General features: G+C 39.8%; 1 protein-coding gene across 2 annotated transcripts in view; it reads left to right on the forward strand.

The window, feature by feature from the left end:
- The window catches only part of appl1 (adaptor protein, phosphotyrosine interaction, PH domain and leucine zipper containing 1), a 52416-nt gene extending 35271 nt beyond the window's left edge, over positions 1 to 17145 (forward strand). The window contains exons 16-23 of one of the 2 annotated variants that reach the window (XM_051921008.1): positions 2097 to 2149; positions 6079 to 6253; positions 6979 to 7015; positions 7969 to 8115; positions 12785 to 12835; positions 13224 to 13313; positions 13769 to 14556; positions 14588 to 17145. In XM_051921008.1, the coding sequence (XP_051776968.1) occupies positions 2097 to 2149; positions 6079 to 6253; positions 6979 to 7015; positions 7969 to 8115; positions 12785 to 12835; positions 13224 to 13313; positions 13769 to 13918 (703 nt within the window). In that variant the 3' untranslated portion in view covers positions 13919 to 14556; positions 14588 to 17145. The remainder of the gene's footprint in view (positions 1 to 2096; positions 2150 to 6078; positions 6254 to 6978; positions 7016 to 7968; positions 8116 to 12784; positions 12836 to 13223; positions 13314 to 13768; positions 14557 to 14587) is intronic. The other variant, XM_051921009.1, reaches the window with a different exon arrangement.
- Positions 17146 to 21777: the final 4632 nt, after the last annotated feature.

Raw genomic sequence — 21777 nt, forward strand, 5'->3', positions numbered from 1 at the left:
GTGACTGACCGATGGAAGTACTTCTGGGTCACACAGAAGTCCATTATAACAGGGAGCTTGTCTCCCTGCAGCGCCATTTTGCGGCACCCAGTGTCCCCAGCAGGGCTGCTTTGCCGGACTACATCTCCTGGCATGCCCTGCTGGCTTCCCACTGGGGGCCGATATCTGGGGCTGCTGCCATCTAGCGTGCTGGGGGAGGAAAAAGCCCCCAGTGGTCTCTTCATTCTTCAGTGGGCTTTCCGTACACCCCTTCTGGTCCTTTTTTTTCCGGGTATGATTCCGCTTCTCATTCCCAGCTTGGATGCTTGTCTGCCTACTAGGAGCCTCCATCTGGGTAAGGAGTCATCCCCTCGTCTGGCCGGGATGCCCGTCCAGCCCACTTGGCATCTACAATGTAAAGATACTGATTCCTAAAAGTTTTTCTTGTTGGTGTGTGTGTGTTCACACAATCATTCACAAGTTGCCTTCTTTAAAAAATGTCTGCCAATAAAGAAGCTGGTATAATAAGAGAACTGCACAGTCTTACTTCACTCGCCTGCATAAAGTGTTTGAGAAGACCTCCATGCCCCTTCTTATTTTATCCTCCATACAGATCTTTATATCTAACATACTGTGGACTATAGTGCTTTCACTTGATCTATTGGCCGTTATTAATAATGTTTTGGTGTAATAAGTGATTTCTTTGGAGTGGTCCTGTGACATCTTTTCTTTGTTATTATTTACAGTCATTAACAATGCAGTTACATTGTAATAATGCATTCATTTTAAGCAGCAGAACAGTCTTGTGTCTTATTATAGGAGTTGCTTCTGTATCAATATACTTCAGAAAGCAGCTTTTCAAGCATGATCACTATGTCTGTGGCCACTATTTTATTAATCAGAATCAAATTCCTATAGTTAATTTAATTCCTTGTTTAATTAGATAGTTTGTGTTTTGTGTCAGTCTTTGTTTTTAGGCATGTACAACAGTTCATATTTGCTCCTCTTCACAAATATAGAGAAATGAGTATTACTAGTCAAATGTCATTTTTCCAGTTCAGTCTGAGTTTGCTGCTTCCAGAATATCAGTGAATGAACACCGAACAAGCGCAGATGAAGCTGACAGCACCCTCTGCATTTGGGTCAGCAATGATGTGTCATTTTCACATAATGGTGCTAATTTTGGAAAGAATTTTGAAGACGTGCAGTAATGGCAGTGAATAATTTCACAAGGAAAAGGAATAAAAATAACAATAACAATTCTTTATTATTTCTTGAAACCAAAAGTACCTACAGTACTTGATATTACTATCTACAAAATGATCTGAACTGCAATTAAAGACAACTAAAGTTTTCATTCAAAAGTTGGCCTTGATTAAGGCATCATTTGAAGTAAAATCCTGTGGACGAGTGGGAATAAAAATTCCTTAGCGTCTCACCGAAGTGGTGCCCAGCTGTGCTTAACACAAGTGTAGATAGGCTAGTGGGTAAGCAGTCGGTTTAAATGTAGCTTCTCTCTGTGCGTGATGGTCTAAATCGTATTACAAAGCAAAAGGAATTTTATTTTTAAATGAACAAGTAAAAATTAACAAACCATTCATAAATACCATTTAAAAAAGGAAACTGAATTCCTAAAAAGGATTTTTATAGCCTGCGGTGGGCTGGCGCCCTGCCCGGGGTTTGTTTCCTGCCTTGCGCCCTGTGTTGGCTGGGATTGGCTCCAGCAGACCCCCGTGACCCTGTAGTTAGGATATAGCGGGTTGGATAATGGATGGATGGATTTTTACAGCAGAATACAACAAATCATGCACAGGACACAAGTCAAAATCAATGCAGAGCTTGAAAGACATATGTAGTGCCTGTAATCTGTTCTGCTTTTAACTAATTAAACATCATATTTCAAAACTGCATCAATAGAAAAGTAAATCTTTTTTTTTTCTTTTAGTTGTGTTAGTTTTTTATCAGAGCAGCACTGTTAGCTGTTTCTTTTAAATATTGTATGTGTAGCTTTTAGTTTTATGGATTGTCTCATTCTTCTCCATGTTACTTTAATCCTGTGCTGCAGTTGAGTTACTCCGTAGTCTTAGAGAACTTTTTTTTTCTTCTTTTCTTCAAAGAAGGACAAACCCATTTGGTGAATCTGGAGTCAACAAATCTGAAGATAGCGAAGGTGAGTAACTTTTTTGAGTGTGCAAGTTCTGTTTGCCAGTCTTGAAATCTGACGTGAAAGGGGGTAGCTTCTGATATCTAACTGAATTACGTCGGGAGAAGGCAAAGAATCACAGTTGTAGTTCAGGTTTTGGTATCTAAAATTAGATGGAAAAAAGCTCAGGATGGAACCAGTGGCTGTCTGGCCAGTTGAATCTGATATACAGTACTGTGCAAAAGTTTTAAGCAGATGTGAAAAAATGCTGTAAACAAAGAATGCTTGTAGAAATATAAATGATTGTTTATTGTTATCAATTTACAAAATGCAAAGTGAGCGAACAAAGAAAAATCTAAATCAAATCAATATTTGGTGTTCCTACCTATTGCCTTCAAACCAGCATCAATTCTTATAGGTCCACTTGCACAAAGTCAGGGATTTTGTAGGTTTCTAGTCAGGTGTCTGATCAACCAATTCTACCAAACAGGTGCTAATGATCATCAATGTCACACGTAGGTTGAAACACAGTCATTAACTGAAACAGAAACAGCTGTGTAGGAGGCTTAAAACTGGGCGAGGAACAGCCAAACTCTGTACCAAGGTGAGGTTGTGGAAGACAGTTTCATGTCATGGCAAGATTGAGCACAGCAACAAGACACAAGGTAGTTCTACTGCATCAGCAAGGTCTCTCCCAGACAAAGATTTCAAAGCAGACTGGGGTTTCAAGATGTGCTGTTCAAGCTCTTTTGAAGAAGCACAAAGAAACGGGCAACGTTGAGGATCGTAGACACAGTGGTCGGCCAAGGAAACTTAGTGCAGCAGATGAATGACACATCAAGCTTATTACCCTTCAAAATCAGAAGATGTCCAGCAGTGCCATCAGCTCAGAACTGGCAGAAACCAGTGGGACCCAGGTACACCCATCTACTGTCTGGAGAAGTCTGGCCAGAAGTGGTCTTCATGGAAGAGTTGCAGCCAAAAAGCCATATGTCCGACGTGGAAACAAGGCCAAGCGACTCAAGTATGCACGAAAACATAGGAACTGGGGTACAGAAAAATACTAATATACTTGAAGTGAAAATTATCACCTGGGATGAAGCACTAATGACACATTGCTATGCATTTAGATGCATTTCAATCTGCTGACAGACTACTGCGAGATCTCACTCAGGAAAATGTACCTTTCGGTAATAAAACCATTCTTCTTGGTGGAGATTTCCGCCAAATACTGCCTGTTATCTTCCGCGGTTCTCGAGCCCTCATCGTTGCCTCTTCCATCAACAAGCACAGGCTGTGGAACGAAATGAAAGTCCTAAAATTCACAAAAAATATGAGAGCTCTCGAAAGTGAAACTCAATTTGTTCAATGGCTTCTTCAAGTTGGGGAAGGTAAAACTGGACACACGGCAGAACTACCTTCTCAATGTTTACCACAACAAGAAGACCCAGTTGCTCAACTTTACGGTGATATTAATTTCTCGACTGTGACTCCCCAAGAACTTGCTGCAAGAGCAATACTGAGCGTCACATACAACGATTCTCTACATATTAACAGCAAAGTTCTTGATCTTACACACAGCGAAAAAATGACTTTCAAGGGTGTAGATACAGTAGTCCGTGATGATCCTAATGATCAACTAACGTACCCACAAGAGTTTTTACACACCCTCACACCAACTGGCATGCCTCCCCATATCCTTCATCTGAAGGTAGGAGCTGTAGTTATGCTCCTCCGAAATATTATGCCATCAAAAGGTCTTTGCAACGGAACAAGACTCATCATTACCCGAATACATACAAATATTATTGAGTGCAAACTGATCGCTATCCAAAATTCTGTACCAATCTTCATTCCCAGAACCTCTCTCCTTCCTTCCGACACCAATTTCCCTTTTAAATTTAAATGCACATAATTCCCACTCAGACTCGCCTTCTCCATGACTATCAACAAGTCCCAAGGACAAACGTTTGTAAATATTCGCGTTAATCTACAACAACCAATCTTCTGCCACGGTCAGTTGTATGTGGCTTTTTCTAAGGTTAGATCTTTTGACTCATTATCTGTCGTCTCCACCAAAACACCTATTCACAACTGCGTCTTTCAAGAAGCACTTATTTCTTCTTGATTTCTGAATTCCTTTCTCACCGTTTTCCGTCCCTATTCTTACACCGCCGTATGCTACGGCGGGCGTCGGCTAGTTTTCAATGTAGTCGTTAATTTCCATGCACAAATGGTCCTTGAATGGCTTGTTTATTGCAATATCAAGAGTCTGGAGAATAGGCGGTCATTCCTGCGGGAATCATTATTTGATCTATTCTTCTCTCTTGAAGGAAGCTCTTCATGTCTTTAGCGCGGTGTGTGCTAGCTGAATATCAGACTAGCAGACCTCTTTGGATGCCTTGCATAACGAGTGGCAGTATTAAATCGATCCACTTCCTTATAACTGCTTGTGTGCACCAGGCTTTTTCGGTTTCAAGAACATAAATGCCTGAAACATGTTCAATCTTATCCTTCTTGCCCTTGGTGATGATTAGAGGTGGGGCTTTAATTCCATCCAGACAAATTGCCAAAATACAGGTAACACGTGTGCTTTCATAACCAGTGGAAGGAACGTAGATTGAGGAGGCACCCTGCTGATCAATTGTCATTTTGGGTCCTTGGTCCATAAACACTGCAGTTTCGTCCATAGCAATCATGTTGGAAAGTTGGTATTTAGAAAAGTCAATGCCATTAACAAAGGACTTGAATGCAAGTGCACGTTTAATAACTTCAGCATCTTCCAGCTTAAACAGTGTTGTTGATCTTCTTAGAGATGGTTCATATCGCTGAAGGAAGCTGTCCAGCCAGTGTTGTGATGCTTTGTATTCTTCTGGGGATATTTCTAACTGCGGTGCCATTGCAAGGGCAAATGCTTGAATATCAGCCCTGCGCACAACCAAAGCCTTTGCTGTCCTGTCAGCAACCCATTCACAGATCATGTCTTCCAGCCCAGGAAATAATGGTTGCCGACCTGATCCACACTTGCACTTCTTAGCATTTCCCTTGAACGCCTGTTGACTGAGGTTATTGTACTCTGCTCGCCATTTTCAGACCATTCGGATATCCAACTTCTTCTCTTTGCAGAAAGCACTAAGATTTTTGCCATGGGACTCCCCCACAATTCCTTTCTTGTACTCGACAGAATGGCTCTTTCTTTTTGCACTCGTCTTGTTGGGGAGTCAAAATACCAGTATTATTTCCTGTTCATCTGTGTACATACGATAGCGGTAGGCGTTTATCGCACATCCAAAGGCGCGTGCGCAGGATCATAACTAGGGCTTATTTTCGGAGTAGGGCTTATATTATGAGCATCCTGAAAAATCATGCTAGGGCTTATTTTTGGGTTAGGTCTTATTTTCAGGGAAACACGGTATGAACAAGTAAATAAATTGGAAAATGTGTCGGTAGCTTGTGCTGTGGTAGTTGGGAAATCCTCAGATGTATGGCACAGAGTGGAACATAAAAGGAAACAAACACATTTTCAGTGCATTGTTACAGGAACTGTGGGTTGAGAAGGAGTACGATCTCCCTTTCAAATGCAGACTTTGTAACTTTAACTTTAAACCTATACAAAATGTACATAAACAAACTAGAGGCAAATATTTATTTTTTATAAATACCATTGATGAGTTATGTAGTGTATTGGGGATATTATTCATGAAACAGGTCTAACTTAAAGTTTGAGGCATTTGGCTTGATGAAAGTGTTCTTTGAAATGGCAGATGTAGCAGAATTAGGCTTGAAATAAATATGAAATGAAAACTACACATTATTTCTTTGAGTTTCTGGTTACTGTCTTATACTTTGAGTACTGAGAAAAGCGCTATATAAATGTAATGAATTATTATTATTATTATTATAGTGCCGATAACACAATTAAGTGGTTTACGAGATTGTGTTGCTAATGGTTTCAGGCTCCATTCTTCACCAACTTTACATTGTCCGTTTCCTGGGCTCAATGGAGGTCCGAAGTCATGACAGTGTTGATGTTATCTATGAAACAATGAGGCAAATCCTAGCTGCTCGTGCCATCCACAACATCTTCCGAATGACAGAGTCGCACCTCCTGGTCACATGTGACTGCTTGAAGTAAGTTATTTATTATACACATTCATGAAGTTCTATCTGTAAGACATTAATGGTAAATTTGTCCAATTAATCAAATGTGATGCTGCATCACTTTGAGCTGTTTGAATGTAAAAGTCAGATCCATTTGCTCACTAGCATTGGACTGGACTGGACTGGACCGCCCAGAACTGACTCCATTATAGAATACCCAGGAAAGGGGTGGGCGGCTAGTTGGCAGAGGTCTCCAGCACTCTGACTATGTCTGACTTTATTTTTGACTTACTCTTTTACAATTTTAATCTCCTCTGTTGTCAACTGGCCACAGTTCATCAGTTCATTAACGGACAGATATTGTTACTTTCCATTTATATTTAATTAGTTTCTGCCTTGTTCTCTGTGTGTTTTAAATTTTCTTTTTTATGTATACTAGCTCTGTATTTAGTGGTTAGTGTAATCTGTAATTGTATTTTAATGAAGAATTGTTCACATTGCTCTGTACCTGCACTCCATGAAGAGTGCTATACAAAACATAAGTTGTAATAATGTAGTACTTTGCTATGGATTTTGTTTTTGCCAGGCATTATGAATTTTGTTCTTGTTTTGTTATACCTGTGTTAATCTTTATTGCTGCCTTTAGCTCTGCACCCTTCCCTCCCACCAAGTCTTTTTCCAGTTTAAGTATAGCTAATTTTCTAAGTGAATATGAATTGGTCGTCTTAGGAGGTTTTTTCTTTATATATTCGTAGGCTGATTGATCCACAGACACAGGTCACACGACTAAGGGTAAGCTCCCATTGTTTTCCTTTAAATTTTAAACCAAGAACTATATTCTGTACATAAAATGTATTATTATTATTATTATTATAAAAAATCAACTGTTTATTTTCTTCTTTCATACATTAATTAGAATATTATTCCCCTTCCTTATTTTGCTACAGATTTTGATCAACTTAGCTGAAAATTATGAACATGTTTCTTTGTTATTGGACTGGATTCCTTACAAATATTTTACATGTTCATCTGTTTTTCCAGATGACACATTTATCTAAAGTGACGTAGAAATCACTTTAGCATAATTGCCCCCATATTTCTACAGCGGTGTAATGTTGTCTGTCTGTATTTAGGAAACATTTCTGCTGACGTATCTATACATACCTTGGTCCTTTTATTTTTAGCTGCCTATTTCTGTAGCATGTCAAATTAAACTTGGCCTGTCCTTACAAATATAGAATAGTATGGTGGCTCTGGCTGCATCCAAGACATGACATCGTATAGCTCATGGCTTATTGATGCCAAACTCAAAGTTGTTCTGTTAAGGAGCAAAGCCATTCATCCATCCATACGTTTTCAAAGCCTTCTTTATCCTGAGCATAGTTGTGGGAAAGCTGGAGCCTATCCCAGTAAGTATAGGGTGCAAAGCAGCAACCATCTCTGGAAAGGGACAAACAGATACACACACACACACTATTGGATCTGAAAACACTGAAGCATTATGGGGAAACAAGTGTGCCCCAGGCAGACCTAACCCAGTCCTATTCAAGGTTAGTGCCTCTTAATCAGAATAGTGCAGCTTTATTTGAGGAAGGTAATAGGCGTAACCTAGCCAGCCAAAGGATACTGTTTGTTTGTTTGTTGTAAATGGGCATAATTATAAAAGCTAAAACTTAACCTGGCCAATCCGATTAACCTTTTTTTTGCATCTATGAATACTATTTGTTTTTTCTGTGTCTTGCCAGTTTCCTTTACAAAATGTAGTCTTGTGTACAACGCACCAAGAAAACAAGAGGCTTTTTGGCTTTGTGCTGCTGGTGGCTGGAAGTGGAAATGATGGGCGGCCGATCTCTGTGTGCTACGTGTTTGAATCTAACAATGAGGGTGAGAAGGTAATGACTATAATGTATTAACTTTACATATCACCCATGATGGATAGTTAACAGTATTGCCAGCCTCCATAGAGTTTGACAACCTACATTTTGTAAAGACTTTCCTTTTAAAATATTTCTCATTTATGAAATATGACTGTAAACGGCTCATAAAATCAAATATTATGTGCATTTTGTTATTCATCAGTGCTTCAGTAGCTCCAACTTGGTCATAGCTATGAATGGTTGTTAGACCTCCTCATGACTGCTCATAGTGCACAGCACCTACCCTGTAAATGCCTTTTCAAGCCATTTTAAAGCTTTACAAAGTATATAAATAGATTTTGCAATCCGCAAATTCAAGTTTAAGAGTAGTTTAATCAATAGAAATAAATAAATTGGCCTGTAATGAAAGTGTTTTCCAGTTTTATTTTCTGCATGTTGCTATCTCCATGGGAAATGATGCCTAATCACGAGGTTTCTCCAAAAGTGGAGGTGATGCACTTCTGACAGAGGCCTAAGTCCCCTTACAAAGAAGAACTATTAAGCTCATTTTTTTTGGAAAATTTTTATTGTTATTTTTTGTTTATTTTGTGAGTCTTTAAATTAGGAAGAAAAAGGTATGGAAATACAATGCACAAACAGACAAAGTCAGCATAAGTTGTATTAATGTTATATGTTGATATTAAAGGTTTTGTTACCTCTGTTTTTTGTAACCCATCTCCCAGTTCCTTGGTTCCATAGGCTTGTGGCTAAATAGTAGATCAAACAGATTCTCAGGGAATTATGGGTTATGGTGGGGGTCATGGGTTATGTAGTTTAAATGTTTGCATGTGTATTTTAAATTTTGTGTTATTTTTGTTAAAATTAATTTTCATTTGTGTTTTATATCATATATTGTTTGTTTATGTGCCTATATGGATTTAAATGAATTTTATTTAGTTTTTAAAATTTTTGGTGGTAAAGGTTAATGGTTAGAGGGGAATCCTATTTAAGCCCTGCGAGCGACTCCTCCATTTGAAGAAGGCTGTGGCAGAGAGCAGTGAATGTGTTTGGAAAAAGAATGGCTTGTCATTTAAATATCATTTCATTTTCATTTTTTTTCCTTTAGTTTAAAGTTGAGTAAATAAAACATTATTAATACATTTATTTTAAAATCCTTGCTTTGGTCTACTGTCAGCACTATGTTACTGCTTGTCGCAGAGAGTCCAGGACAGCATTGGCCTCCAGCAGTAGCTGAACAGCTTTGCTGTATGCAGTTCCGCATTTTTTACATCCAATTATAAACCCCATCTTTTACATTTGACTTCAGAATCAGTTTATATTTTGGTATTTTTTGGTGTTTACCACACTGTATTAATCCCCAAGGAGAAATTGTCTTTTTGCATGACCTTGTAGCGGGGCTACATAGTAATAGTGTTTTCAATGTTTGTGCTGAATGTGTTTTGTTTCCATCGTCCCGTTTGCTGTTTATAATGTGTGCATCAGTGAATGTTGTCCCCGTAAAATACAGAGGGGATGGATGAGGGAAGAGACCGCAGCCCCAAGATGGAAAGCACCTGTTCACAATCAGTTACATCTGGCTCTTTACTTATTTAAACAATCAGGAGGGAAAAGAGGGGAGAAAGATGGAGATTTCACTTTATGACTATGAACCACCATTACCTGCTATTTTTCACATCACGCTTTGTATCCAGTTTGTTTTTCATTCCGCCGGATTTACTTCAGTTCATTCCTTGCCAGAGACCCTGGGGTTGGACGTCATTATCCACCACACGCCGAGGACTAACATGGTGAGATTGTTCCATTTTCCGGGAGATTCAAACACATCCATTCTTTCAGTCATCCGTATTCAGGATAGTAATATACCCGGACTCAAGTTCACGATCATTGTCATTCTGTATTCATTCATTGTTGTTATTTGTGTTGTTTGTTATATGTTACAGGGGCAAGGGCGGGTTTGTTATTGTGTGTATATACAGTGGGTACGGAAAGTATTCAGACCCCCTTAAATTTTTCACTCTTTGTTATATTGCAGCCATTTGCTAAAATCATTTAAATTAATTTTTTTCCTCATTAATGTACACACAGCACCCCATATTGACAGACAAAAAAAAAGAATTTTTGAAATTGTTGCAGATTTATTAAAAAAGAAAAACTGAAATATCACATGGTCCTAAGTATTCAGACCCTTTGCTGTGACACTCATATATTTAACTCGGGTGCTTTCCATTTCTTCTGATCATCCTTGAGATCACCTTCATTTGAGTCCAGCTGTGTTTGATTATACTGACTGGACTTGATTAGGAAAGCCACACACCTGTCTATATAAGACCTTACAGCTCACAATGAATGTCAGAGCAAATGAGAATCATGAGGTCAAAGGAACTGCCTGAAGAGCTCAGAGACAGAATTGTGGCAAGGCACAGATCTGGCCAAGGTTACAAAAAAATTTCTGCTGCACTTAAGGTTCCCAAGAGCACAGTGGCCTCCATAATCCTTAAATGGAAGACGTTTGGGACGACCAGAACCCTTCCTAGAGCTGGCCGTCCGGCCAAGCTGAGCTACCGGGGGAGAAGAGCCTTAGTGAGAGAGGTAAAGAAGAACCCAAAGATCACTTTGGCTGAGCTCCAGAGATGCAGTCAGGAGATGGGAGAAAGTTGTAGAAAGTCAACCATCACTGCAGCCCTCCACCAGTCAGGGCTTTATGGCAGAGTGGCCTGTCGGAAACCTCTCCTCAGTGCAAGAGACATGACAGCCCGCATAGAGTTTGCTAAAAGACACCTGAAGGACTCTGAGATGGTGAGAAATAATATTCTCTGGTCTGATGAGACCAAGATAGAACTTTTTGGCCTTAATTCTAAGCGGTATGTGTGGAGACAACCAGGCACTGCTAATCACTTGTCCAATACAGTCCCCACAGTGAAGCATGGCGGTGGCAGCATCATGCTGTGGGGGTGTTTTTCAGCTGCAGGGACAGGACGACTGGTTGCAATCGAGGGAAAGATGAATGCGGCCAAGTACAGGGATATCCTGGACAAAAACCTTCTCCAGAGTGCTAAGGACCTCAGACTGGGCCGAAGGTTTACCTTCCAACAAGACAATGACCCTAAGCACACAGCTAAAATAACGAAGGAGTGGCTTCACAACAACTCTGTGACTGTTCTTGAATGGCCCAGCCAGAGCCCTGACTTAAACCCAATTGAGCATCTCTGGAGAGACCTAAAAATGGCTGTCCACCAACGTTTACCATCCAACCTGACCGAACTGGAGAGGATCTGCAAGGAGGAATGGCAGAGGATCCCCAAATCCAGGTGTGAAAAACTTGTTGCATCTTTCCCAAGAAGACTCATGGCTGTATTAGCTCAAAAGGGTGCTTCTACTAAATACTGAGCAAAGGGTCTGAATACTTGGGACCATGTGATATTTCAGTGTTTCTTTTTTAATAAATCTGCAACAATTTGAAAAATTCTTTTTTCTGTCTGTCAATATGGGGTGCTGTGTGTACATTAATGAGGGAAAAAATTAATTTCAATGATTTTAGCAAATGGCTGCAATATGACAAAGAGTGAAAAATTGGAGGGGATCTGAATACTTTCCGTACCCACTGTGTGTGTGTGTGTGTGTGTATGTATATATATATATATATATATATATATATATATATAATATGGTGTTGTCATGTTGCTGCTTTGGTGGAGGGATATACATATATATTTTTTCTACGTGGGGAATGTGCAGTAGTGTTTTGTTGTGTTCCATTTAATATATTCACTTATTTGACATACCTGCTTTTGCGTGCTTGTGTAAACCATTGATTGAGGGTAAAATATTATGTTAGAGGTACGACTTGATATATAAGATTCATCTCAGAAATTTATCCAGGCCACAGGTCTTGGTAGTGTTGCTGCTGGCTGATGTAAGGGGTCGGCCGTTACAACCTTTTGGAGGTCAGAGCGCAGGGTCAGCCATTGTACAGCGCCCTGGAGCAATTTTCAGATTAAGGGTCTTAAGAGCTTGAGGTCCAACTCCATTATATGGCAGATGTCTCAGAATTAGTGCCATTTGTTACCTCATTCAAAGTTTTTCCTTTGGTTATCCCACTGCTGATGGTAGAAACTAAAATGTTTTTTCAATTTTCCACCTCCACTGCTATGACTGCTGTCTCAGTGCTGATTTTTTTTTTTCTTTGCTTTCCCAGTTGAGACATTTTTGCCAACTTTCTATCTATATTATTATCATCATCTCCTTATAGAATAGCAAACTAGGCATTGAGGGGTATGCTCCGGTAAACTAGTAATGTGAATGTGCTGACCATTTACAATTGAATGGGATTTATCAACCAATATTGGTGATCTGGATTCAGCACAGCTCTTTGTGAGTTTGGTCTGAACCTCTCTTATGCACATATGTAGTTGTAAACGGTATTTTTAACCATTTTATGAATGTTTAGCTGTCATAATGTTTTTCTGCCTTTTCACTGGTGTTTTTATTTCTTCTTCTTCTTTCGGCTGCTCCTGTTAGGGGTTGCCACAGCGGATCATCTTCTTCCATATCTTTCACTGGTGTTTTTACTACCTCACTAAATCACAGGTTCAAAAATAAAAACAGAAAAGAAATAATGTGGCGCTGCCCTTGAAGTGTAGCTGTTTAAAATGTCTTATAACTCTTTTTTTTCTTTTATTTCTAGATGTGTGACAGCGTTGGACTTGCAAAACAAATTGCTTTTCATTCAGAAATGGTATGGAACACAATTAAATACAGATCTGCTTGTTCACTTGACTTGCTGCAGTTTTTGTCTTTTTAGGAATAATGTCTTTTGATCAAAAGAAGAAAAGCAGTCCCACGGTTTAGGAGTTTGATGAACTGCATAGTGTTGATGTTATTTTAATATGTGCAAATAAATGGATTCAGCTTCATAGATTAGTGCGGTAATATCTTTAGAAAATAATCAGGGGCTTTTGAGTCCTTGAAGAGAAGAACTTCACAGCTGTTTTCACAGATTTGTTTAATCAAATGTAAACCTGACATATTGGAAGATTTTGTTGTTTCCGGGAACAGGAGTTATTTGATTAGTGGAGCGCGTTTTAACATATCTGTCCACTCATAGTCTGCTCTTTCTTTTTTAGGATCGTAGAGAACTGGAGAAGCAAAAAGAAAAAGACAAAGCGAAAGAGAGTGAGCAGGAGGAACTAAGCAAACAAAAACAGATTGAGAAGGTAGGGAATGGTGGTGCCGTGGGCTTGCAGCACTCTTATGTGTGTAAATCTCAAATTCATAAGTTTGAGTTTGTATTTTATAATCAGATGCTAGCTTTCCAGCGTTTAACAGTTACAAAATGTGTTTGCGGGTAGCAGTTTTCAAAAACATGTCTTAGAATTTTTTTCTAACTCTTTTGTCAATGTTAGTCACTGAGGCTGACACGGAGTTCGCCAGTCAGATGTATTTTTATTGCCTGGCACAAAAAAGGTTTGCTGACATTGCCAGTGTGAATGGCAGACAACAGTGAACATTGAGGCTTACAGAAAATACAAATTCCTTTTGAATTCACATTTGGATGCCGACTGTGTAAAGTGGTTGAAAGTTTGATTCAGTCTGCTCATTGCAGTGCAGTCTCTTGCAGGTCATTCCATACCTACCTATGCTATATGTTATTTTTATTATTCTGTTTTAGGACCTTGAAGAGCAAAGTCGTTTGATTGCGGCATCCACTCGTCCAAACCAAACAAGCGGTGATGGGCAAGTCTTAGTTCTTGGCAGTAGCCAGTCAGAAGACAGTGATGCCGGAGATGAAAGCAAAAAAAAGGGAGAATCCGAAGCATGAATTTCAATAATGGGAAAAAGAAAATAACACAAACTGTAAGGCATGAGAGCCTACCTGTATAAACCGTTAAAGAGACACTGTAAAGCTCTTTACTTTATATATTTATACAAGATTTTATTATATATGTGACTTTGGAATAATTGAAACACATTTGTGGTATTTGCCTCCGCCTAAAAATGTTCTCCCATTACATCCTCAAGACATATCGGTCAGCGTCCAAAGAGTCTGAAGTCTAGTCATGTTCAGTATGCAACCTTTTATGTTGCAGGTTTATAAGACACTAAAAAATAATGAACTAACCTCCAAGGACACTTTCTGGAGTGACAACGCTCTGCTTGGCTGACTTTGTGTGGTTATTTTGCTATAAATTGCTTCATGTGATGGAATCGGGAGGACGCTGGGAAAAATACTCTTCAGTCTTTGTATTGGGATTGGTAACAATCAGTATGCCTCACTTGCACTGAGAAATCTTTTGATGTCGCTAACAGTGGGAAAAATAATTTTTATATCCATCTTTCAGCCTGGTTGGTTTCCAGGCATTGTGTTTCTCTTCCTTCTTAGAGCATATTTAAAAATATACAACAGCTTTGAAACTATTCTGGCTTTTCTAAGAAGTTTAAGTGAGGCCTGTTTTTGACGTTCTCATTACACAATCAGTTCTCTAGTGAGGTAAGCAGGAGATGAGGTAGTGATGGGTATTAGGAACTGCCAGAGATGAAAAAGGTGGCCTTCAGAGTGTAGTCAGTATTATTAGTGAAGCACCACTGCAGGTTTTATGAGAGAACTTGTAAGGACCTATATGTGATAGAAGTTCCATTTGTAATGAAGTATTTTATCAGTGTATTAAAGGATCATCCTCTTAAACGAATGTTAAAAAAAAAAACTCCAGGTTTTTAAAATCAAAATCGGAACTTAATTTGTTACACTTCGGTCTTTTGCATTTTTTTCCCAGAATGTATTCATCAAGTTACTTAACTTTTACCTGTCCTTATAATTTGATCCTTCTTGGTTGTGTTGTGCGTTTTGCCAGGGATTTTGAACTTTTTTCACATAACATTCCTGTTCGTGATAGTCACCCTCTCAGGGGCTTTGGGACCCCTGCCTTATTTTAAGTAATTCTTTGATTTAACTCTCACCATGGGTAGTCCAGGCCTTATCCTTGAATATACTGTATGTGTGTAGCACTTTAATAAAATTGTATCCTTACGCTTCACCAGGCAACAAAACTGTCTGCACATCATGGTTTGCTGTAGAAGAATGAGCTATTCAGGTTGACTCATTGTTGTCTTCAAGGACTGTCTGAAAATCTTGACTTCATACAGGTCTTCCTTCATCTTTGGAAGGATAATTTGCCAGCAGATTCCAAGATGCCTCCTAGCACTTTTAGTCATTCCACTGAACGACTACTAGGGCTTGACTTGTGAAGTCTTGCTGCAGTAGGCCTTTCTGTAATTCTGTATGCGCCTCTGTCAGAACCTTCTCGTAATACGATGTGCAAGGGTTTAGCATCTAAAGGACGATGAGCTTTACAAGAATCAAATGTTATTGTCTTCCATATTTGCGACTTCTGAAGTCAGCCACTGAAATGTTTGGAGTGTCATTTTTGGCATCCGTGACAGACATTTGCAGAGCAGAGCGAACAACGCACACTCCTCATCAGCTGGGTTGGGTTTGGGTTACTTAAAGTTTACACCCTAGCAGACTTTATGTAGCGCTGCCATCATTTGGCTCTTCTCAAAGTGGTGTGGATACTGAAGGCATGAACGTTCATTGGTCTTTATTGTGTCTCCTGAGCTGCCATTGTTGAGTCTTTTCAGGACATGAACAGGTTTGTTCATATGTGTGTTGTCTGAACTACGTGACCACCTCTTCTTATGAGAGGTCCCTGGCTGTAATAAGCTGGACATTTTATACATACTGTATCTGCTTGAACTCAGCAGTGCCCGTGCTCTTTATTTCCTATTGCTACACATGTTATGTTGGACCTTCAGCATTTGTTCATTATTGTTCTTTTATCATTTGTATGATGTGATCCATAATGTAATGAAATCAGATTTTCTTTCCTGACATTAGGGTTTCTTCCCTCACATAAAGAATTATTAATACCTGCCCTCCTTACCCCCTTGTGTCATCACTTGTGGAGGAGTGCCAGTGCCAGTGCCAGTGCCGGTAAGTCTGATTACCCAGTTGCACTTGTTCTGAATTAGTTTGCTTCACTGAATGGCTTTGTTCAGAATTATGGGCTAGGAGCTTGAGATATTATATACATGATGGATGATCTGTATCCTAGGGATATTCAGCAGTGTGATTAGGTTTCTTTATTGATTGATTTAATAATGTACATTTACTAAAATTTAAAAAATATGTTCTATCTAAAGCAGGTAGTTAGGTGGATGTTAACATTAATTTTAATGATGGAGAGGTGCTGGTGTAACTAATGGTGATAATAATAATGTTTATGTAATGAGCAAGGAGTCGGGTGTGAGTTGGGGGATGCTTGTCATTTTGGCAGGCTGCTGTTTGACTAATAATCATTTCAAGCATTACTGTAATACTATTGTATTCAACTTTATAATCTAATGCATCCATTTTCCAGTAATAAACTGGCATCAAGAATGTTGTTGTGCAGTCAGGCTGTGAATGATGGGTTATTCCAGTAGTGTCCTCGATAGGGTAATGCTGGTTTTGCGAATGGGTGCTAATGGGGACAGGAGGTGATGTACATGGACAGCATGACAAATGCCTTTTGTTTTTGTTTTGTTTTTTTAAATATGAAAACTTGTATTTGCCACACTGTCTCTACTCCATCTTCATCGTTTTTATGTGAAGAATCAGTCATGTTAACATTCCCGTTGCTTTACTAATGTGAAGTATCAGGAAAAAATATAAACGAGTTGTGATTTGTATTGGTGATGGGCAATGCAGAAATGCTGTTTAAGGCATCCCGAGTCCGGGGAGTGTGGGTGGGTTTCGCTTGGTCCTTCTTTAACTATCTGGGAATCTTCAGTCTTGTGAGATGCAACAGTAAAAGACCCGATGTCCTCGTTTGTGACCTGTGCCTGCCTGCACTTGTGCATCAGTACGTGTTGCACTTTGTGTTCTTGTTGACTTGGACCAGAATGATAATGAATATGAAGGTGGGTGCTTTTTATTGTGATGTATTGTAAAGCAGTGGACAATTTAAGGAAATTTTGCGTATCTAAAATAATAAACCTTACACAAGTGAAGTGTTTCAAGCTCATTTTTTTTTTTACATTTGTTTTCTTGTAGGATTCATAATAAAATGTGTCGCTTATAGTCTGTCCAGTGAAGAGTTTTCAGAAATAGCATTTCGACAGATAGAAAGGTTTGATTGACGTTACAGTTAGTGTTTCACTGGCGACAAGCAGTCCTGGAGTCTCACAAACTGTTTCTGGTAATTAGAAGAGCAATAACAAACAAGTGAAAAATAATTCATTTGATTCAGTTTACATCAAGTGTGGAGACTTTCAAACGTAAAGAAATGATGGACAACTAAAATGACATTGACATTGAACTACAAGGTCTGTCCAAAAGAAAGTGAAATGTAATTCTCCTCATAACGTAATCAGACTTGTCTCCTTCAAAGTATTCCCTTCCTCTGTTTATACTTTGCTTCCCAACAGTTTGAATGCGTCCTGGAGCTCATTTTGTGGAATGTTGTGTAGGCCCCGTGGTCAGTTTTCTATTATTTAATATTGGTGACCTTTCAGGATGGAGTTCAACTTCGGGAACAACGAAAAATTCAACTGGGTCCGTATACCTACAGTACGTATCATCATCATCATCTGTTATGACACCTTTCAGAAAGTTTTCATCAGCATTTGAATGATCTAACATCTCCTAACCGACGGTGACACCACACATCTGTCAAGAGACGCGGTACAAATTTTGCAGCAGTGTGGTGAATCTGCAGTTTTTCAGTCAAAATTGTGTAACACAAACCTTTACTGATGCCCAGTTCTTCAGCAACTTCACGGAGAGTTAGGCGTCGATTTTCAGGAACCAAAGTGCACTCTTCCTGCTGCGGTTTTGGGATAGTCTCCAAAGGGTAATCTAGTGCTGGAACATAAGAGCAGAAGATCACCTATAATAAAGTTAGATGTGGGTGCTGCATTGAGTCCGGCCTCGCTAAAGGACAACGAGGTGCACAAGAGACCTACGCAACAACAATGCATTCGTCTGGCTGAGAAGAGAAGTCAACTGATCTCTGATGTACTTTTATGCTAGCAAAAGCGGACCACTGTGTGTGAAACCTCAAAGACCCTAACAGCGTTTCAGCCAGAAAACACAAGGCTCTTCTAAAGCCGATGTCACATTACACTTTTGGTTTAAGGGGATGTCACACTTGATGAGTGCATTGGTGATATCGTCACCTGAGCACACCACCTCCAAAAAATGATAAATTTGCCATGTTTGCCCAGCAATTAACACTCGGATCACGCACAATGACAAAGTAAAAGCACATTACAACGAACAGGAACCGATATGCCGAAATGGGCCAATCGCTACCGCTCACATTCCTAAACTGTAAGGTGGCTAATATAATGAAAGGCCAATATCACCCCCACCCCCCACTCCCGGGACCCCATTTGACGCCCCCTTTTGATCCAAAAAAAATTTAAACAGTCAAGTGTGTGTGTGTGTGTGTGTGTGTGTGTGTGTGTGTGTGTGTGTGTGTGTATATATATATATATATATATATATATATATATATACAGTGCATCTGGAAAGTATTCACAGCGCATCACTTTTTCCACATTTTGTTATATTACAGCCTGAAGTCTTGTTGAATATGATGCCACAAGCTTGGCACACCTATCCTTGGCCAGTTTCGCCCATTCCTCTTTGCAGCACCTCTCAAGCTCCATCAGGTTGGATGGGAAGCGTCGGTGTACAGCCATTTTAAGATCTCTCCAGAGATGTTCAATCGGATTCAAGTCTGGGCTCTGGCTGGGCCACTCAAGGACATTCACAGAGTTGTCCTGAAGCCACTCCTTTGATATCTTGGCTGTGTGCTTAGGGTCGTTGTCCTGCTGAAAGATGAACCGTCGCCCCAGTCTGAGGTCAAGAGCGCTCTGGAGCAGGTTTTCATCCAGGATGTCTCTGTACATTGCTGCAGTCACCTTTCCCTTTATCTTGACTAGTCTCCCAGTTCCTGCCGCTGAAAAACATCCCCACAGCATGATGCTGCCACCACCATGCTTCATTGTAGGGATGGTATTGGCCTGGTGATGAGCGGTGCCAGGTTTCCTCCAAACGTGACGCCTGGCATTCACACCAAAGAGTTCAATCTTTGTCTCATCAGACCAGAGAATTTTCTTTCTCATGGTCTGAGAGTCCTTCAGGTGCCTTTTGGCAAACTCCAGGCGGGCTGCCATGTGCCTTTTACTAAGGAGTGGCTTCCGTCTGGCCACTCTACTGTACAGGCCTGATTGGTGAATTGCTGCAGAGATGGTTGTCCTTCTGGAAGGTTCTTCTCTCTCCACAGAGGACCTCTGGAGCTCTGACAGAGTGACCATCGAGTTCTTGGTCTCCTCCCTGACTAAGGTCCTTCTCCCCCGATCGCTCAGTTTAGATGGCCGGCCAGCTCTAGGAAGGTCCTGGTGGTTTTGAACTTCTTCCACTTATGGATGATGGAAGCCACTGTGCTCATTGGGACCTTCAAAGCAGCAGAAATTTTTCTGTAACCTTCCCCAGATTTGTGCCTCGAGACAATCCTGTCTCAGAGGTCTACAGACAATTCCTTTGACTTCATAGTTGGTTTGTGTTCTGACATGAACTGTCAACTGTGGGACCTTCTATAGACAGGTGTGTGCCTTTCCAAATCATGTCCAGTCAACTGAATTTACCACAGGTGGACTCCAATGAAGCTGCAGAAACATCTCAAGGATGATCAGGGGAAAGAGGATGCACCTGAGCTCAATTTCGAGCTTCATGGCAAAGGCTGTGAATACTTATGTACATGTACTTTATCAATTTGTCTATTTTTAATAAATTTGCAAAAATCTCAAGTAAACTTTTTTCATGTTGTCATTATGGGGTGTTGTGTGTAGAATTCTGAGGAAAAAAATGAATTTAATCCATTTTGGAATAAGGCTGTAACATAACAAAATGTGGAAAAAGTGATGCGCTGTGAATACTTTCCGGATGCACTGTAGATATATATATATATATATATATATATATATACACACACAGGTCCATAAATATTTGGACAGAGACAACTTTTTTCTCATTTTGGTTCTGTACATTACCACAATGAATTTTAAATGAAACAACTCCGATGCAGTTGAAGTGCAGACTTTCAGCTTTAATTCAGTGGGGTGAACAAAACGATTGCATAAAAATGTGAGGCAACTAAAGCATTTATTTAACACAACCTGATCTTAACCCAACTGAGCAGGCATTTCACTTGTTGAAGACTAAACTTCAGACAGAAAAGCCCACAAACAAACAGCAACTGAAAGCCGCTGCAGTAAAGGCCTGGCAGAGCATTAAAAAGGAGGAAACCCAACATCTGGTGATGTCCAGGAGTTCAAGACTTCAGGCTGTCATTGCCAGCAAAGGGTTTTCAACCAAGTATTAGAAATTAACATTTGATTTCCAGTTATTTAATTTGTCCAATTACTTTTGAGCCCCTGAAATGAAGGGATTGTGTTCAAAAAATGCTTTAGTTGCCTCCCATTTTTATGCAATCATTTTGTTCACCCCACTGAATTAAAGCTGAAAGTCTGCACTTCAACTGCATCTGAGTTGTTTCATTTAAAATTCATTGTGGTAATGTACAGAACCAAAATGAGAAAAAAGTTGTCTCTGTCCAAATATTTATGGACCTGTGTGTGTATACTGTATATATATGTGTGTGTGTGTATATATATATATATATATGTGTAATATGTATATACCTGTAGGCCTATGTGTATATATTTTTATGTGTGTATTATATATAATATATACAGTATATATAAATCCATCAATTTTCCAACCCGCTGAATCCGAACACAGGGTCACGGGGGCCAGAATAAATATACATTTAAAATGAAAGACGAAAATATTTAAACAGCAATGGCTTTTTCCCTCCCCAACACACATAGTGAGATTACAGATATATACCGTGACATACGCACCCGGCCTCTCTCGGAGTTCACACAATAGTTCAGAGTTCGAGCTGTTTTGTTATATTGGATGGGTGAAGTGTTGAAGTCCATCCATTATCCAACCCGCTATATCCTAACTACAGGGTCACGGGGGTCTGCTGGAGCCAATCCCAGCCAACACAGGGCGCAAGGCAGGAAACAAACCCCGGGCAGGGCGCCAGCCCACCGCAGGAAGTGTTGAAGTCGTCCAATAAAAGAATCTGAATTGTAAATGTAAAATGTTTCCACAGTCAGTACTGCACCATAACTAAAAAAAATAAGTTGAAGGAGCACACCCGGGTCCGCCAGACGTAACTGAAAACAATGCAGAATTTACGGAATTACAGTCCTTGGAGACGATCGTCTGACTTCACCAACTAGACAGGTCTTCGTAGCTGTTCCTTTCACATGGCCAATGCAGCTGCTGATCCGTTTAGTTTGTTTGCCAGTTTTGTTTTCGTTAATTGTTGTCCTTTCTTCTCTTTCTCGAGAAACGGCGCGATTTACGCAAATGACCTCAGAGAGCTTTCAGGGTGCGGCTGTGAATCACCGGTCGGCTCCGAAACAGCTGACAGACAGACAGACGAGCGGCAAACGCGCAACATTCGCTCTGTGGCGGTGCTTACAGTGTTTACGGAAAGGTTTGTAAATTTATTAACAATCCAACACTCAAGTCTCTCATTTATACAATATGGAAATATT

The sequence above is a fragment of the Erpetoichthys calabaricus genome, chromosome 18 (assembly GCF_900747795.2).
Source record: "Erpetoichthys calabaricus chromosome 18, fErpCal1.3, whole genome shotgun sequence".
In the NCBI taxonomy this organism is placed as follows: Eukaryota; Metazoa; Chordata; class Cladistia; order Polypteriformes; family Polypteridae; genus Erpetoichthys; species Erpetoichthys calabaricus.